Source organism: Etheostoma cragini, chromosome 22 (assembly GCF_013103735.1).
Source record: "Etheostoma cragini isolate CJK2018 chromosome 22, CSU_Ecrag_1.0, whole genome shotgun sequence".
Classification (NCBI taxonomy): domain Eukaryota; kingdom Metazoa; phylum Chordata; class Actinopteri; order Perciformes; family Percidae; genus Etheostoma; species Etheostoma cragini.
This window is the reverse complement of record NC_048428.1, coordinates 1,772,310-1,788,315: the sequence shown is the minus strand read 5'-3', so window position 1 is coordinate 1,788,315 and position 16,006 is coordinate 1,772,310. Positions and strand designations below refer to the sequence as shown.

General features: G+C 40.5%; 1 protein-coding gene across 2 annotated transcripts in view; it reads left to right on the top strand.

Annotated features, from left to right (window-relative positions):
* adarb2 (adenosine deaminase RNA specific B2 (inactive)) overlaps positions 1-16,006 on the top strand; it is an 80,980-nt gene that overhangs the window by 49,796 nt on the left and 15,178 nt on the right. For both annotated transcript variants that reach the window (XM_034862182.1, XM_034862181.1), the window contains exons 4-6: positions 7,498-7,666; positions 11,328-11,479; positions 13,919-14,087. In XM_034862182.1, the coding sequence (XP_034718073.1) occupies positions 7,498-7,666; positions 11,328-11,479; positions 13,919-14,087 (490 nt within the window). The remainder of the gene's footprint in view (positions 1-7,497; positions 7,667-11,327; positions 11,480-13,918; positions 14,088-16,006) is intronic.

The window sequence follows — 16,006 nt, the reverse complement described above, 5'->3', positions numbered from 1 at the left end:
ATTCAGCCCTGTCATGCCTAAAGGCGTTCCCATAGTGTCGTAACCGACGCAGTTCGAGTTCCCCTCGAAGGGGAACCAGTGTTATGTGGTGAAGACAGAAAAAAACACAAGTAATACATATGCAAATAAAAAACTTCAGCTCCAGAGCAGGGGAACGCTGAGCTCACAGCAAATGTTTCAACCCCTTAGCATCGAAGCCATTCAGTGTTTTTTTATTGTTGCATGTAGCAACAAGAAGTTTGTATTGTCAATGTTTTTGCACAGGTTTATATGTATCTTTTATATTTTGTATGTATTTTATGCCATTTCAGCCTGCCCTGTCAAAGCCTAATTTACGTCACTCATGAAAGACAATAATGTTTTTCCTCATCTTAACATATTTCTTGTTTTACCTTGAAGGTCCCATGGCATGAATATTTCACTCAGAGTTTTTTTAACAGCCTGCCTGTGCCCCCCCCCCCCCCAGTGGCTAGAAATGGAGATAGGTGTAAACTGAGCCCTGGCTATCCTGCTCTGCCTTTGATAAAATGAAAGCTCAGATGGGACGATCTGGAATCTTGCCCCTTGTGAGGTCATAAGGGGCAAGGTTACCTCCCATTTCTCTGCTTTGCCACAACCCATGGCTTTCAAAGAAGCAAAGTGGCAGTTGGTCTAGGCCACACCCTCACCCGCAACCATGCCCCCCCCTTCTCAAAGCAGAGACCAATGTAGGGTCGTAATGTCCTGCTTTGTTAAGGGAGAAACAAGCCTGCATTTTCATGACTGGGTGGAACAAGGGGCAATCAATGGCACACAGTGCAGGTGTGCAGGACATAGTTCTGTGACACAGTTGGAGGCAGGGGAATAATCAGCCGGTGTGACTATGCCACAGCACTCAAGCCATTTCGTGAAGGATGGACCAGCCACAAAAGCTGAAGCTGAAGAAAACCGGAATTAGATTCAAATCAGTTAAACTTGCCAACTTAGCCTAAAAGAAAAAGGCGGGTAATATCTCGAATATGTCAATCACTTGAATATGAGTGCAATTTACTCACACTTTTGACCTGGTCGGCAGGCAAAATTCCCATGTTATTATTTGACAAGGAAATTGCAGTTCTTTGCTTGATTGTTACAGCTCCCCCTACCTTAGTCCCCCCCCACCCCCCCCTCAACAGTTCAGGAGCAGTCGTCAAAACAGAGTGTTAAATAAATACCTGACCTCTCTTCCGCGTGCTGTCACGAAGTGTGTTTACGTCCTCAGTTGCCGTAGTGAGCCGGCGTGTGCTTTGTCTTCCCGTTGAAGTCCATTGACAGTATTGTGCACTGAACAGTGTAGTGCAGTTGCTATAGTGAGTAGTTGCAGGTCTCAGTCTGTGATGTACATGCTTTTTGACAGTGCCGTTATCCCGGGGTGTGACATCTTTGAATCACTAGTAACAGATGTATTTGTGTGTGACGAGTGCTTCAGGCCTTTTACTCCACTCTACCTTGTTGCTTTTGACCCTCTCTTTTTGGATTTCTGTGATGCCGCTGATTATTCCTGGTTTTAAAATCAGCACAGTGCCTGTGGGGCTCTCTATCGCTTCTGTCTGTGCGTCGCCCTCTTTCTACCTCTCTCCCTGTCTCCCCCGCCCATCTTCCATTCATCTCTCCTCCTCCTCTCCTCTCTTCTGCAAACTGAAGGCAACCTCTTTGCCAATTTCATGGCAGGGTAGTGAGCAGCGCAGCAGAAATTATCCACTGCAAAATTGATCTAAACAATCGCGAAGTGGAACGGCAAGAAAAAAACAGGAGAATGAAATTGGTTGAGTCTGTTACCTTTTAGAACTTGCTTTATCACCGAGAAGGAATTGGGGTGCATTGCTTAAAGGGAAGGCCAATAGTTGAACTTGTGATATAGAGATTTTTATGGTGCTGTGTACACTCGTGAATATTGTATGTTTTCTGTGCAGTAGCTTTAACCTGCGTTTTCCCCCCGGACATTCATTTCCTTTTCATTCATTCAAACAACCAAAGGGGCTGAAAGATGCTTTGTTTTACTCATTATTATCTCACACACAAGATGATGTTTCTGAAGATGCTTATACAGTATATACTGTACACAATTCTGTGAGTGACCTGTTTGCACCCCAACAAAGGCGCAATGCTAAATGTAGCGCAGTGCTTCAACCCTCTGAGGCCGAGAACAGCATCTCTTATTCTATTTTAATCATTTAAAAACGAAAACAGACAGTCTTTTAAGCGTCTTTCTAGCCTTTATAGGAGATTTTCTATCCATTCTGGAACGTTTGCCTTTTTTGGGGGGTTGTTGAGCAATAAATCCAAACTTACATCCAAGATTTGTCAATAATTGATCACGTGTTCTGACGCTTTAATTATTTAAAAATACGATATGCCGATATATGGGTCAATATAAAGTATATTTAAAAACAAATCCAGAAACACGATTTCCCTAACATTAGTTATTTGTAGTTATAATAATTGGTTTTATTGGTCACAACAGAACAAAGGAACATCAAAATATATTAAACTTCTGATGAATAAAACGTATATAAATGCCCTCTGGTGGACAAACTATGCAACGCTCGTAGCATTGTTGACAGTTATTTTTTAAATATTAATTTATCAGAATCATTTACTTGTCATAATAAATTCTGATGAATGAATATTTATAAAAATATATACATATATTTTGAATCGGCCATTATAAATGCTGATACCGATAGATCGGGAAATGCCAAATAATATCGGCGTGCCTATATATCGGGCTCTAGTGTTGACATTTTTTCAACCAATGGGAAGGCAGGTCCGTCACGTTATGCCTTGTATGGGCATCTGAGATCCGAGTGAGAACAATGATAGTATATAGTGGGAAAGATCACTCCAAGTCAGACTAGTCTAATGTGATCAAAGATCCTCTATTACCGTTCTACAGAGAAGAAAGCGTCACTGTGTTTAGATTTGGCATACATTTGGGCCTTTTTAGAAGAAATGTAAATAGTTTGTCCTTTTATAATAGTTATAACGTTCATTATGTTTATTTTTGCACTGCATGACTCCAAATATACAGGGGAACTGTTTTAGACACCACCAATGCTTGTTTAGCATTGCTGTGGGTGTGATATAAGTAAATATGATATCATTATTTTGATTATTGTCATAAGGGGAAAAGCGTCTGGACTTTAAAAAAATATATAGATATGTATTTTGTCAACTGGTCTCTTAGGGTTAAAGCAACATTAAAGCAATTTTCCTCTTTGGTCCCCCTACAGGTTGGAAGCAGAATTGTCTCATTTGAACTAAAGATCCGCTACCTGATCTATTAGTACTTATTTCTATTGGCAAAAATAGGATGAGAAAAGTTCTTCTTACCAGACATTAAGGTTTACTTTAATGTTGTTACACATGATCCAAATAGTACAGTACATTCATTTGAGATTTTAAAAGTCGTCATAACATAGTTTTTTAAGTTTTCTGCTGTAGTTTCTTATTCCACCCTACCTTAGATTTTCCTTTCTTCTCTATGCTCTTCTTCTTTCCTTAACCCGCCACACACACACACACACCACACACACTCCTCCATTTTCCTCCCTTGCCCTCCTTCCCATTCCTCATCAGTGGAGGTGTCAGGACTCTACTACCGCAGTGCCATCTGGGCCGAGGCTGATAAAAGCTCATGTGCCGGGCTGGCGATGCCTGCAGGTCTGCCTGAAGCCAGCGAAGCCTGACTTTCAGAGGCGATGGGAGAGATTTGTGGCATGGCATGCCGTTAACGTGCTGATCCAGCCTCCCCCCACCCCCAGCCCCCTCTACACCACCTCTGTCTATCTGTCAGTCAGTCGGGCTCTCACGTGGCCCTGCACTGGCCTGAATCTTTACTGAGAAAAGCGTCTTTTTCTCAAAGGAAAACCGACACGAGACAGGATAACTTTGTGCTCTATGATCTCTCAAAGCATTTGCTTCATGTCTCATGTTGAGAATAATGCTACAGTGACCTCTTTAGAAGCTTCTATCTTGCTGTCCAAACAGAATTGGGGGAAACCAAGTCCCCGAGTGTCAGGGAGGGGAAAGACCATTCCCCCATAAATCTGGCTGACAAGACACCAGTGCTGATTCACAAACCTCGAGCTAGACAGGTATTTTTGCTGCTTCCAGATAGGTAACTGCTAGGCCTGGACAATATATAATAACAATAGTCCCACAAGGGGAAATTACAATCTGTTGTTATTACACACAGGCCTAAACTACACACACATGCTCAGTACCTATACTTGCACTAATGAAGAGGTGTCAGAGTGAGGGCCGCCCAAGCACTTGCACCCCAAGCAGTTGCCAAGAGCACCTTGGCATTGCCCATGAGGTGTGTCCAGTCCATCATACCTTGGTCCGTATGTGGACTTGAACTTGCACCCCTCCGGTTCCCAACCTAACTCCCTACAGACAGAGCTGCTGCCACCCCATATTGATATTACATCAATATCTGAGACAAAATATTGTCTTATATGTTGGATAGCGTAGTCTGGGGGGCAGCCGATGATGAGTTTTGTGAAAATGGTCATGCCATCACTCCTGTGGTTCAATGCTAGACCTTTGACAGACGGACCTAATGCCCATTTTAGGGCACCGATTCCTGTGGATCCGTTGTATATAAAGGACATTTCTTTCCTGCAGGAAGCTCCCGGAGTGACCAACCTGCTTCCACTTTCATTTAGTTAGAAGAAGCAGTCTGGTTCTCTGCTGTGTATTAGAGACCTTTGCGATTGGTTCACTACATTTGATGTACAAATGTTTATATCTGCATTGCAGTGTACCACCCACAGAGGACACATCAGGGATGTATTTAGTCCTCCAAAGGTATTAGGAGCATGTCCTGAGGCAGGAGGCAGGAGAAAGGCCCCTCACGTAGCTATAGATCCTTGTGGCCACATATGTCAGTGATTGGGTCATTGCAGCACTCTTAAAGCAACCATGAAATCACACAGATCATCTGTTGAACTTGGGTTTCAGAGAGAAAAGTGTCCTTCCTCCTTTACTGGCTTTAGACTTGGCAAATGCGTCCCTTATCCAAGATTACATTTTTTAGCCTGGAAAAGTCCTTGCGGCAACTGTAACTCTATTTTCTAAAATCCATGATGTCTCGGCATGCTAAAATACGAGTCAGGAATATGAATGAGAAGGTGTGGTGCCAGCCCTGTTCATAGGTAGAGGGTCTCTTTCCTCCCTCACTCCTTGGAGCTAGCTAATCCTGGCTGGTGTGGTGTGATAGGAGCTTCTGAAGAGACGCTCACTCATGGTACACAGAGAACTAACCCAAAGTTATCTGACAGAATAACCTTTATACCGTCTTTACCTCCGATGTCTTCCTTTCCGTGTCCCCGTGTGAGCAAATGGAATCTTCCACCTTGTCTGATCTAGTTACACACATGACCATCTTCACACTATTTTTCCATCCACCCATTGCTGTTATTGGTTTTATTGTAATGGCTTTATTTTTCTTATCTTTTTACTTTTATGCTTTGTTACTGTTATGGTTTGTTACTTTGTTACTGGTTTGTTCAGACATTTTTTTCACGATTATACCAATTGGTTATTTACTTTGCTCTTAGGCCAAGTTGGAAATGTCTATAAGTGTTAAAATGTGCAAATGTCTATAATGTGAAACCATTATGAGCCATGAGCTCATTGATGTTAAAATCCTTATCTAATATTTAATTCTTAAACCTGACAAAGCCCTTGTGTCAACTGTAGCTCTATTTTCTAAAATACATAAGTTAGGACGTCTTTCCCCCATACAGAAATACTGAATAGACAAAAGATGTCTTCTACTGGCTATTTCTGTATGATTTCTGAAGCCAACATGTGTTTGGAGTTCCACATGTGATTTATTGTACTATGTCCTCTTCCAAAATGAGTCTTTATCCCATATGCATAAATACAATACAGAGAAATAATAGTTTTTCACCTTTTGCCACCTTACTGTTGGTTTCTTGTTGTTAATTTTAGCAATCTAAGCCAGAAGTCGGTTTTCTCCATTCGTAAATATTAGTGTGTTCTTGAACTTCTTTCTTAAAGCGCTGGTTCGGAGTAATTTCACCCTAAGGTCCTTTGTACCACGACCTCGAGCCAAACAACCGTCTAGAAGTTTTTTTTTTATCTGGGTGGGCGATTTAGCGCTATCACCTGATTAGCTTAGCGCAGACGCTAATGGAACCGACTGTTTACCTCGTAAATTACCCCACTCATTGTTATGGTTTGGTGTTTTTGTCCTATTTTATAGTTGTAGTCTGTTTTCCTGTGTTTATTTCTTAGCCTGGTTCTGTCCTGTCTTGCGTTTTTTGTAGGTATTTTTTGTCTTGTCTTGAACATGTTCTGTTTCATGTTTTATTTTGAAGTCTGGGTCTCTGTCTCGTCTTGTATTTAGTTCTACTTCCTGTATTTTCCCGCTTCTATGATTACCTGATGTTTTCCACCTGTTTCCCAGCCCTCTTGTCACCTGCCTCTTGTTACCTCGTTATCCTTTGGCTTTAGTCTTTGTACTTTCCTTGTCCTGTGTCAGGTCATTGTAGGGTCACGTCTCCCAGGAACAGTTCGTGTCTGGTTCCTTGCTTCCGTAATTAGGGTTTTCTCTCTATTTCTGGTTTGTTTGGCTTTTTTTTTGTTTTCCTGTTCTTGTTTTTCGATCCCTGGAATTAGTTAATCGCCCGCCCTTCTCAGCACTTACTTTGATTGTTTTGAACTTTGCTTTTTCTGTCATTAAATTCTCAAGCTTGACGTTTTGCCCGCCTCCTCTCTGCATATGCCTCCACCATTTCTTGCATCTCTCAACACTGGTAATGCCTGAATGATACCAAACTTCTACAGTAGTACAAATAGGTTATGTAATTATAAAACAATGGATTGCAGAGTTTGTAAGCACTTGCCTGCTGGCTTCTACTGCTAGCGATTCCGGGCAGTAAGTACCTCAATTATTAGTTGTCTCATGTTAGTTGTACTACAGCACTTTTAAAAAATAAGTTAAATTAAGAAATATTTTTTAATTCTCTTTTTTGTGTTGTAATTTGTTGACGTCCCTGAGCTCTCATCTTTTTGCGCTAGCAGCAGAGAGCAAAAGCCAGCAGGCAAGTTTTATTTAAATATACTCTTGTTGTACTTAGAAATGTCCCAATCTATGGTTTTTATGAGTAAATAACATATTTGTACTACTGTAGAAGTTTGGTATCATTTCAGGCATTATAAGTGGGGTAATTTACAAAATACACAGTTTTTTCTATTAGCGACTGCACTAAGGTATTCAGCTGATAATGCTAACTCTGCCATTGTTTGACCCAGGAGAAAAAAAACTCTGGGGGGGTGGTTTGGCTCAGGTAGTGGTGCAAAGGACCCTAGGATGAAATAACTCTGAACAATCACTTAAATGAATAATGAAAATGTCTCCTTGAGGGCTACTATAAAACTCTTGGATTATAGAATCAATGTAGTCAACAGATCGAATGACAAGTGCCTGTAATTGTTCCACAGGTCTGGACCTGAGGCACGCCCAGGTGGTGGCGTTATCCACGGGCACCAAGTGTATCAACGGGGAGTATCTGAGTGACCAGGGACACGTGGTCAATGACTGTCACGCTGAAATCACGGCCCGCAGAGCCCTGCTGCGCTTCCTCTACTCTCAACTTGAACTCTTCTTGAGGTAAAAGATTTATCTTCTGCTATATCTTTAAAAAAAACAAGTAATGATGGACTTACATTTTCAGCAGCTTTGAAAGCTCTGTGGCATTTACATTTTTTATCCCCAGAAACAAAACTCAATATGGTGACTGTTCTAGTTGATTGGAAGTCTGAAAAACTGGCTTATTATTGAAAAATCCTTAATAAGCCTGTATTGTTGGGTCTTTGTAAATTGTAGAATGTGGTCTAGACCTACTCTATCTTTAAAGTGTCTCGAGGTGATTCTTGTTATGATTTGATACGACAAAGAAAATTGAATTGAGTTGGATCAGCTCAAGGTCTCAATGGCCTATTTGTTATGTAGCACTTTTTTTAATGTTTTAAATATATCTACTTTGTGTGCCTTTGCAACCTGTACAGCGTGCTCTGATGCACAAAATAACCCCAGATTTTTACCAGTATTACAGTAAGTAGGGATCGACCCATACTGGTTTTTCCAGGTTATTAGTAATAAGTGAAATCAATATTTGGCACAGATATGAATTTAAAGTGACAATGGAAATATTTTAAATCAAACTTAATATTTTGGATCGTTATATACTTTCACACTTTGTGTATAAATGCTGTAAGCAATTATTTAATAAATGATAAACTTCCAACTTTACCAGTAACAGAAAGTCAGATAATGTTGGGGGGGGGGGGGGGAGATTAACCCTTGTGTTGTCCATGTTTTTTTTTTTTATATTAGAAATAATGAAGGTTGAAAATGTCAACAAGGTGACAACAAGGTGACAAAACATTGGGGGGAAAAGCTTAAAAAGTATTAGAAAAACTAACAAAAAAAACACTGGAAGCAAGCTTCAAAAACTTTGGAAAAACAAAAATGTCAAAAAAGTGACAAAATGTCATAAAAAGGGACAAAGATATTGGGGGAAAAACGATAAAAATGTTAAATTTTTTATTTTCATGTTGAGGGAAAGACAACACAAAAGTGGGTTTCTTTCAACCAAATTTTTAGAAAAATAAAGTGGATTGTTCCGCACAACGCTCTTCACAAGTAAAATAAATGATCAGCCCACTACTTTCTTTACGTTTTGATATTTTATTCAAGTTGATAGCATTAAAAATATACTTGGTATGAAAGAACGTTGAAAAAAGTGACAAATGTCCATAAAAGCTTTAAAAACGTGGGGGGGGGAAGCCCACAGAAATGTCAAAAGGCATAGAAACTGGACAGAATGGACAGAAACATCCAAAAAAGTGACAAAACCCTTTTAGGTTTTGAAAAAGACGACCGAAACATTGAAAAAAAGTAAAAATTTGACCCCCAAAAAACAATAAGTTGCACGGACAACGTGAAGACGACACAAGGGTTAAGTTGGTGTTTGGTGTTTTTTGCCCCAAAATCGCCTTCAAGGCAGCGCGGCAATGGTTATATTTAGGGACAACGGTTAAGTTTAGCTGCCTGGAAGGGGGGAAAAAAACCATCGGGCCATTAAGTCCTTTTCATGGGTGAGAGAAACTGAAGCAGAGGGACAGACAAAGCCGTAGCCGAGCCGAATTAGCCGACTTTTTAATTATTTCACTTAATCTGTTAACAGGCTAATAAAACTGCCAAGAAACGGCCTGATAATCTGCCACGGCCAATAATCACTCTATCCCCAGCATTAAGGGACAATCTTTAGTTTTGACTCATAACTGCCTCCAGTGCATAAGCATATATTATGTTTTTAAGCTCCCTGAGGAACTCGATAGCAAGGCTGATTCATCAGATTAGGGGCTAGAAGTCTAGATCGTTGAATGTCATATTTGCATACACGGCACTGACTTTTTGTCTTAGCACAATGCTGAATGGCAGCTACAGAGACTTTGCAGCTGAGTAAAATGGCTAATGGGGAAGATAACTCATAATATAATGGCCAAACAAAATGCCACAACTTCCATATTTACACTCAGTGAAAGGACATCAGAGACGGAGGAGAAGTTATATAAAGAGTGCAGCCGTGCTTTGCATTGATTAGTTTGAATATACTTTATGTACGTGCTTATGTGTGAGTGATTGATGAAAGCTGTGTTCCTGCTCAGAGAAGAAACTGACCCAGATTTTAAAGTAAGGTTATGTGTCACCTAGTCTAAATCCACCACGTTCCATTTCCGGGAACGCATGTCTTTGCACCGATGTCTGTTATCTGCCCATTTCTTTGTGTTGGGATTTAAAACTCTGGATGTATGATCTGTGCAGGGTAGATCCAGACAGCTAGCTAGACTATGGCAGAATCCCATTTCTCCATCTTACCTTTTCCCCTTACCTCTACCCCTTGGCCCTTGAAACTAAGGGTTAAGGGCTAGGGGTAAAAACATACCCCTATGAAATGGGACACCACTTGTTTTCATCACCATACAGGATTGATCACAAACTTCCAAGATGCCGTCTCTGTCTATGTCAATTGCGTGGGTTTTGACAACAGTGTCATATGCATTCATACATTTATATATTTTATAGTCATTTCATGTTCACATGGTGCAGAGGCAGGTGTTCTTATCTGTGAAGTACTTAGGTCTGTTTGCAATACACATGTGTGTACAAACACATGGTGTGTTGTAAATGTAACATCTGAGTTTTGCTACAAGAGTAGCACGTGTATGTGACAATAAAGTACTTTTACCTTTGAACTTACAAATCTTCCACCAAAACAAGTTCCTTGCGGAGCTTAGCCCCGCCCATGCCGATTTTGATTGGTTTAATTGGTCCAAGTTGGTCTGGCAAATCGGGACAAAACTCTTTTTAAAATATGAACAAACACTATTAATGAACGCCACAGAACCTTTTTTTTACTATCCAGTTTCACAGACAGTCGTAACCGAAAAAGAACATAAATTAACTAATCTAAAGTAGATTTTTATTCAGAGATAAATGACGTGGTATCGGATCAAACTCTAATACTTACCGATTCCAGCATTTTAGGCAGTATTGGATGCTTTTTAGATATTGGTATCAGCATAGGAACATCTCTAGTTGTAACGTTTTACTGCATGTTTGCCTTATATTCAACCATTATTTTAACCCAGACAATTCTTAAAGTGCCCATACTATTAAAAAAACACTTTATCTGGGATTTGGGGTGTTATTTTGTGTCTCTGGTGCTTCCGCACGAACACAAACTTGGAAAAAACCATCCATGCTGTTTTGAGTGAGATCCAGTTTCTGAATGTCCTCTGTCTTCAGTCTCCAGGTGAGCTGTTCAACATCTGCACGGCTTTATACAACAAAAATGGGGTGTTTTTTTGACATTGAAACCATGGAAACCAGTTCTGCCACAACCTCAAAATATAATTATGAACCTGGAAATGAGCAGAATATGGGCGTTTTAAGTTGACTTCCACAGGGACACTTTCAGGACTCAAATGCAAAGCATGTACAGAGCACAAGTTAAAGTCACTCTCCCTGTTTCCCCTGAGACATTTGGACAGGCTGAGTAATGTCGGTCTCACAGCGGGAGAATGGACTGTGGTCAGAGAGAGAGGGCCAGTGTCCATCTCTCTCCATCCCTGCCTCACTTCATCATTGGAAATGAAAAGTGGAAATCTATTTCCTATGCTGTGATGAATGCTGCTACCTTTCTCATCAATCTCCCTTGTATTTGTTGTTTTTCTTTGCCTTTTTTTTTTTTTTCTTCCTAAAGTAAAAGGCCAGAGGACTGGGAGGAGTCGATATTTGTGCGGCACAAGGAGTGCGGCTACATGTTGAGAGACAACGTCCATTTCCACATGTACATCAGCACGTCGCCGTGTGGGGACGGGAGGCTCAACTCGCCCTATGAAATCACCACTGACTGTAAGACGCCAAGCTTTTCTGTTTCTCTTGTTTTACATAGGTTCACAAAACCAAAAAGAGATCAAAATAAAGCCTTTTTTTTTTTTTTTTATCCATCCATGCATTTCTTTGAAATGTCATTACAGTCATTCTCTCTTCATTATCTCATTCTCTCAGTCAGTCTCTCAGGTTTGTAGAGAGATCATTTTCTCTGGCAGCTATACTGAAAGCTACCGCTCTGCTTTTTCTCCTCTCCAGACACTTTCTGTCAAGAAGCTGGCATCCTTTTCATGTCACATCGCGTCTATGGCCTCTTTCAGCCACTTCTCTCACCCGTGTGCTGACTAGATGACATTTTATTGCTTACCCGCTCAAAATGAATTGTACATTCATTTAGGTTTGCCCAGCATTTTTTTGTGGTAGCCTACGAGTTCAGAAATGTAATCTGGACTGCAGCTTCCATCAGAATGTATATATCGCCCCCATCCTTTCAGCACAGACTGAAGCTGCTATTCAGCTCTGTGAATATATACGCTACAGGGCAGCGCATGGCGAGATTGTCCTGAAAAGCAGTCAGGATGGAAAGAGAGAGGGAGAAGAGATGACGCTGTCATTGCGGAAGCCTTTGAACTTGACGTTTTTTTGGTCATTAAACCTCTTAAATGTTCTGCAGTGCGCTCTCAGAGATTAGGAAATGACTTAGTACCTTTTTCCTGACTGTTCTTGAACATTTCTGAGCTGTAAGTCAGAGCTTAATTTTTAGCTGCTGTCACATCCGCCGAAGCAACAGCCGTGGAGGAAGAGAGACGGATGAGTTTAAGCCTAAAGGAACGAGGGGTCATTATAACAGAAGTTCTGAATGTTGACGTAAACTTGGTCACCTTATTAGGAAGATATCCCTGTTGTCATTCTACTAAAAGTAAGAAAAAAACTATTATGTATCCAGTGCTTTTGTTTCAATGCGTCCTTCTTCCTGAAAGCCTGGAGTTTTCTTTTTCTAAATACTATGTAGACTTTTTATGAATAGCATATACTTAGCTAAATTAGTAAAGGCCATGCTGCCTTGTACGCCCACAGGAAACCACATGGAAGTGGTTTAAACAGATTGAGAGCCTGTGCTCTTACTATTGGCGTTTTTCCACCGCATGGGACCTGCTCCACTCGACTCGACTTGACTCTACTCGCCTTTTTTTGGTTTTCCATTATAATAAAAAGTCCCTGGTACCTGCTAACAGGTACTTTTGATAGTTGGATGGATGGATGGATATTTATTGATCCCAATAAAATGGGAAATGATGGTGTTACAGCAGCAAAATCAGTAACACAGCACAGAATATAAATATAAATTAAATACTAGGATACAATATACACACGTACAATATACATGACATAATAATAACAGGAATAAAATATAGGAACAAATATTTTAATATATACAAGATGGGAATACAAAAATATGCAACTGCTTACATTGTATGGTAAAATGTAGTATTCTATTAGTACCACCTCCGTCGAGGCCCCAAGCGAGCTAAGGCGAGACCAAAAGGTGGCGTGAAAACCTGCAGACTGCTGATTGGTCCTGAGAGAATCGCTAGCGACAGACTGGGGGGGGGGTCTCGGTGTTTGGGACGGCTTTGCTCTCCCTCCTCCCGATGTGTACACACTGGAGCATTTTTACATGCAGAGGGAGGCATCTATACACACATACATACGCAAAATGATATATATGGGAAAACGTATTTTAATCTGGGCGGGGGGGGGTGTAAGCGTTGGGTCACGCTTACACCCCGCTTGGTTTGTACTGTTGTATTTTTACAGTACAACGTCACACCACGCCTAAAATTAGCCGTCCTAAGTTAATCGAGGGTGCACCTAAATCCAGCAAAATGCTTCTTTCTCCCTCCTTCCGAACCACAGGCTGCTCGTTACATCCAGTCAAATGCTTACTTCATTAACAATTAGGCAGTCAACTGCCCCAAGATAATACATCTAATTCCATAAATGAAGCTATTAACCTCATTTAAACTTTTGCTTTGAAAGGATAAAAGTACAACTTTATTGTTTATCTGCTGACAATAAAATTGGATACACATTCATCTTTTCTAATTACATGGAGCTAGTTACATGTGAACACCGATAATTAGAAACTGAGACCATCCCTAATCAGGCACAGAATGGACCACTTAAGAGAGAATGTGTACTACATAATCGTTTTATATAAAATATTCAAAGCAATATTGGAAAAATGTTGACTGTTTCCAGCCTGTTTAACCTGCTGTCTTTGTGACACTTACTTTTCAGTAAATTTGATTAGAAGTCTTCAAAATGAATCTTGGCTGCTCATTGACGTGGGCTTTGTGTAATTTAGAAATAACGGACTTCATTAATAGCTAATTGAATTGGCAATCCAGCAAAGCCGTGTAATACCAAATGACATCATGTGACGTGTTGTGTCGGCAGTGCACAGCAGCAGGCACCGCGTGAGGAAGCAGCGCAGCCACCTGCGGACCAAAATCGAGTCGGGCGAGGGGACGGTGCCGGTGCGATGTCGGGGGCCCGTCCAGACGTGGGACGGGGTCTTACAGGGCGAGCAGCTCATCACCATGTCCTGCACCGACAAGATCACCAGGTCAGTGCTGTCGGGTGTTACTTCTGCATCCAAAAAGCTCTCACTTTTTTTGCCATTTTTTGTTTGAAATCAAAACTGTATACATTACATTCTGTCTCATTTCACTTGTTGATTTTGTTATCTGACAACTGGGTAGAACTACATTGGACAGATCTATTGTCCTGGAATATACCTGGAAGAGCCTGGTGTCTTTTATTGAGTTTAAGCTGAAAATCAACCTTTTTTTTTTCTTTTTTTTTTTAATGAAATTCAGTCCTTACTGTCTTTTGCTGACATCAAGCCGGTTGGATATTTGACTTTAACAAAATAAGCCACTTTTTTCACTATTTGCAATCTTGACTCAGACTTTATATTTGGTTTGTGTGCAACATTTTTCTTAAAGGTCCATTGTGTAAGAATATCTCCCATCTAGCAATGAGATCATATATCGCAATCAGCTCTCTCGCGCCACAAAGTTGAAAGTCCGTATTAAAGCTACGGCTACGCTAGCCTTCACGCTTCAAAAAGCCGGTCTCTTGCTCTTTTCAAAATCCTTTTTCTTTTTCTGGAAGAAGAAGAAGACTCCTGTTCCTGAAATTTGGATTTTGAATACGTGTGGTCCTCTATGTTTCCCTGCCGGCGCCGGGAAGCGACGATACACATTAGCAGCATTAGCAGTAGCTGTGAGTTTATCATGTGACTGTGAAAACATGAAACGTGGAGCAGTATGTCCTGTATGTCCCTCACCGGCTAACGTATTTCAAGATGGAGCATGACTATGGAGCGTCTACCCAAGTTCATGCAACTGTCAAATTTCAAGCCAATAGGAATACTTGGAATTGATGGTGGTGGTCAATATTCATTAAAAAAGGACAAGTTTGTGATAATGAACAACTAAACATGTTACACACTGTGCGTTTAATGCAAAGCAAACATTCAAACCAGGCCCTTAAATATCATTTTCTCAATGATCCCACTACTTCTGAGCATTGAAGTTTATTTCGTTGTAAAAGTCACCCCAAAATCAAAAATCCCAACTACCCATGTGAACACCACATCCATTCACACAGGAGGTCTCTGTGAAAGGATTGATTGACAGGTTAACTTTATTGGGAGATTAACTTGCTTATGAGAAGGAGTGATCCCTGTTTGAATAAAGCTTTTTTTTTTAAATGTGCTTCATGAGCCACGTAGAGGTTGGTCTGATATTTACCTTAGCGCACGTGTGTGTAGGTGCATGTTTGGGTGTCAAGAGCCATGCTGTATATATAACCTCTTTTGTAGTTTGGGTGGTGACTATTGATTTCCCATATGTCACTTTAAACAGGTAATCCCGTTCTAATGAATTTGTGCATTAATCTCATCGTGGTTTTAATCTGCAGATTTGTAGGAGTGACTCTCCTCTCGCAAAGATATATTACAAACTGTGGGGTATTTATTTATTCATTTAGGCTTTACCATGTACATGCCAAAAAGTAAGGGCAATGTTTCTACACAGGAATTTTAAAATGTAAAAAACTGCAGGCTTGGTGGTAGGGCCGCGCAGTGAAATAATGTCATTATTCCAGGGCTGTGTCACTGTAACTGTCATATGTTACACTGGGGGGGGGGGAATCAGCAGACGCCTCCCACTACGATATCATCACGATAATCATGCCACGTTACGATATTATTGCGATTTTAAACATTTATGTTTACAGCCTTTTTTCCAACTTCATGTAAAATGTTCTCAATTTTAAATGACGTCCCCCAAAAGGAAACTTTGTCAACATCTGTTTCATCTGAAAAGAAGCATTTCTCTGTTTTTTCATATCACTTTTATTTTATTGATGCAAAATGGAACAAACTGACCACCATACATAATAAAAAATCTTTACTTGGCGCCTGTGTATCGATACAGTATGCCACTGAAAATATCGCGATACTATGCTGTGTCAATT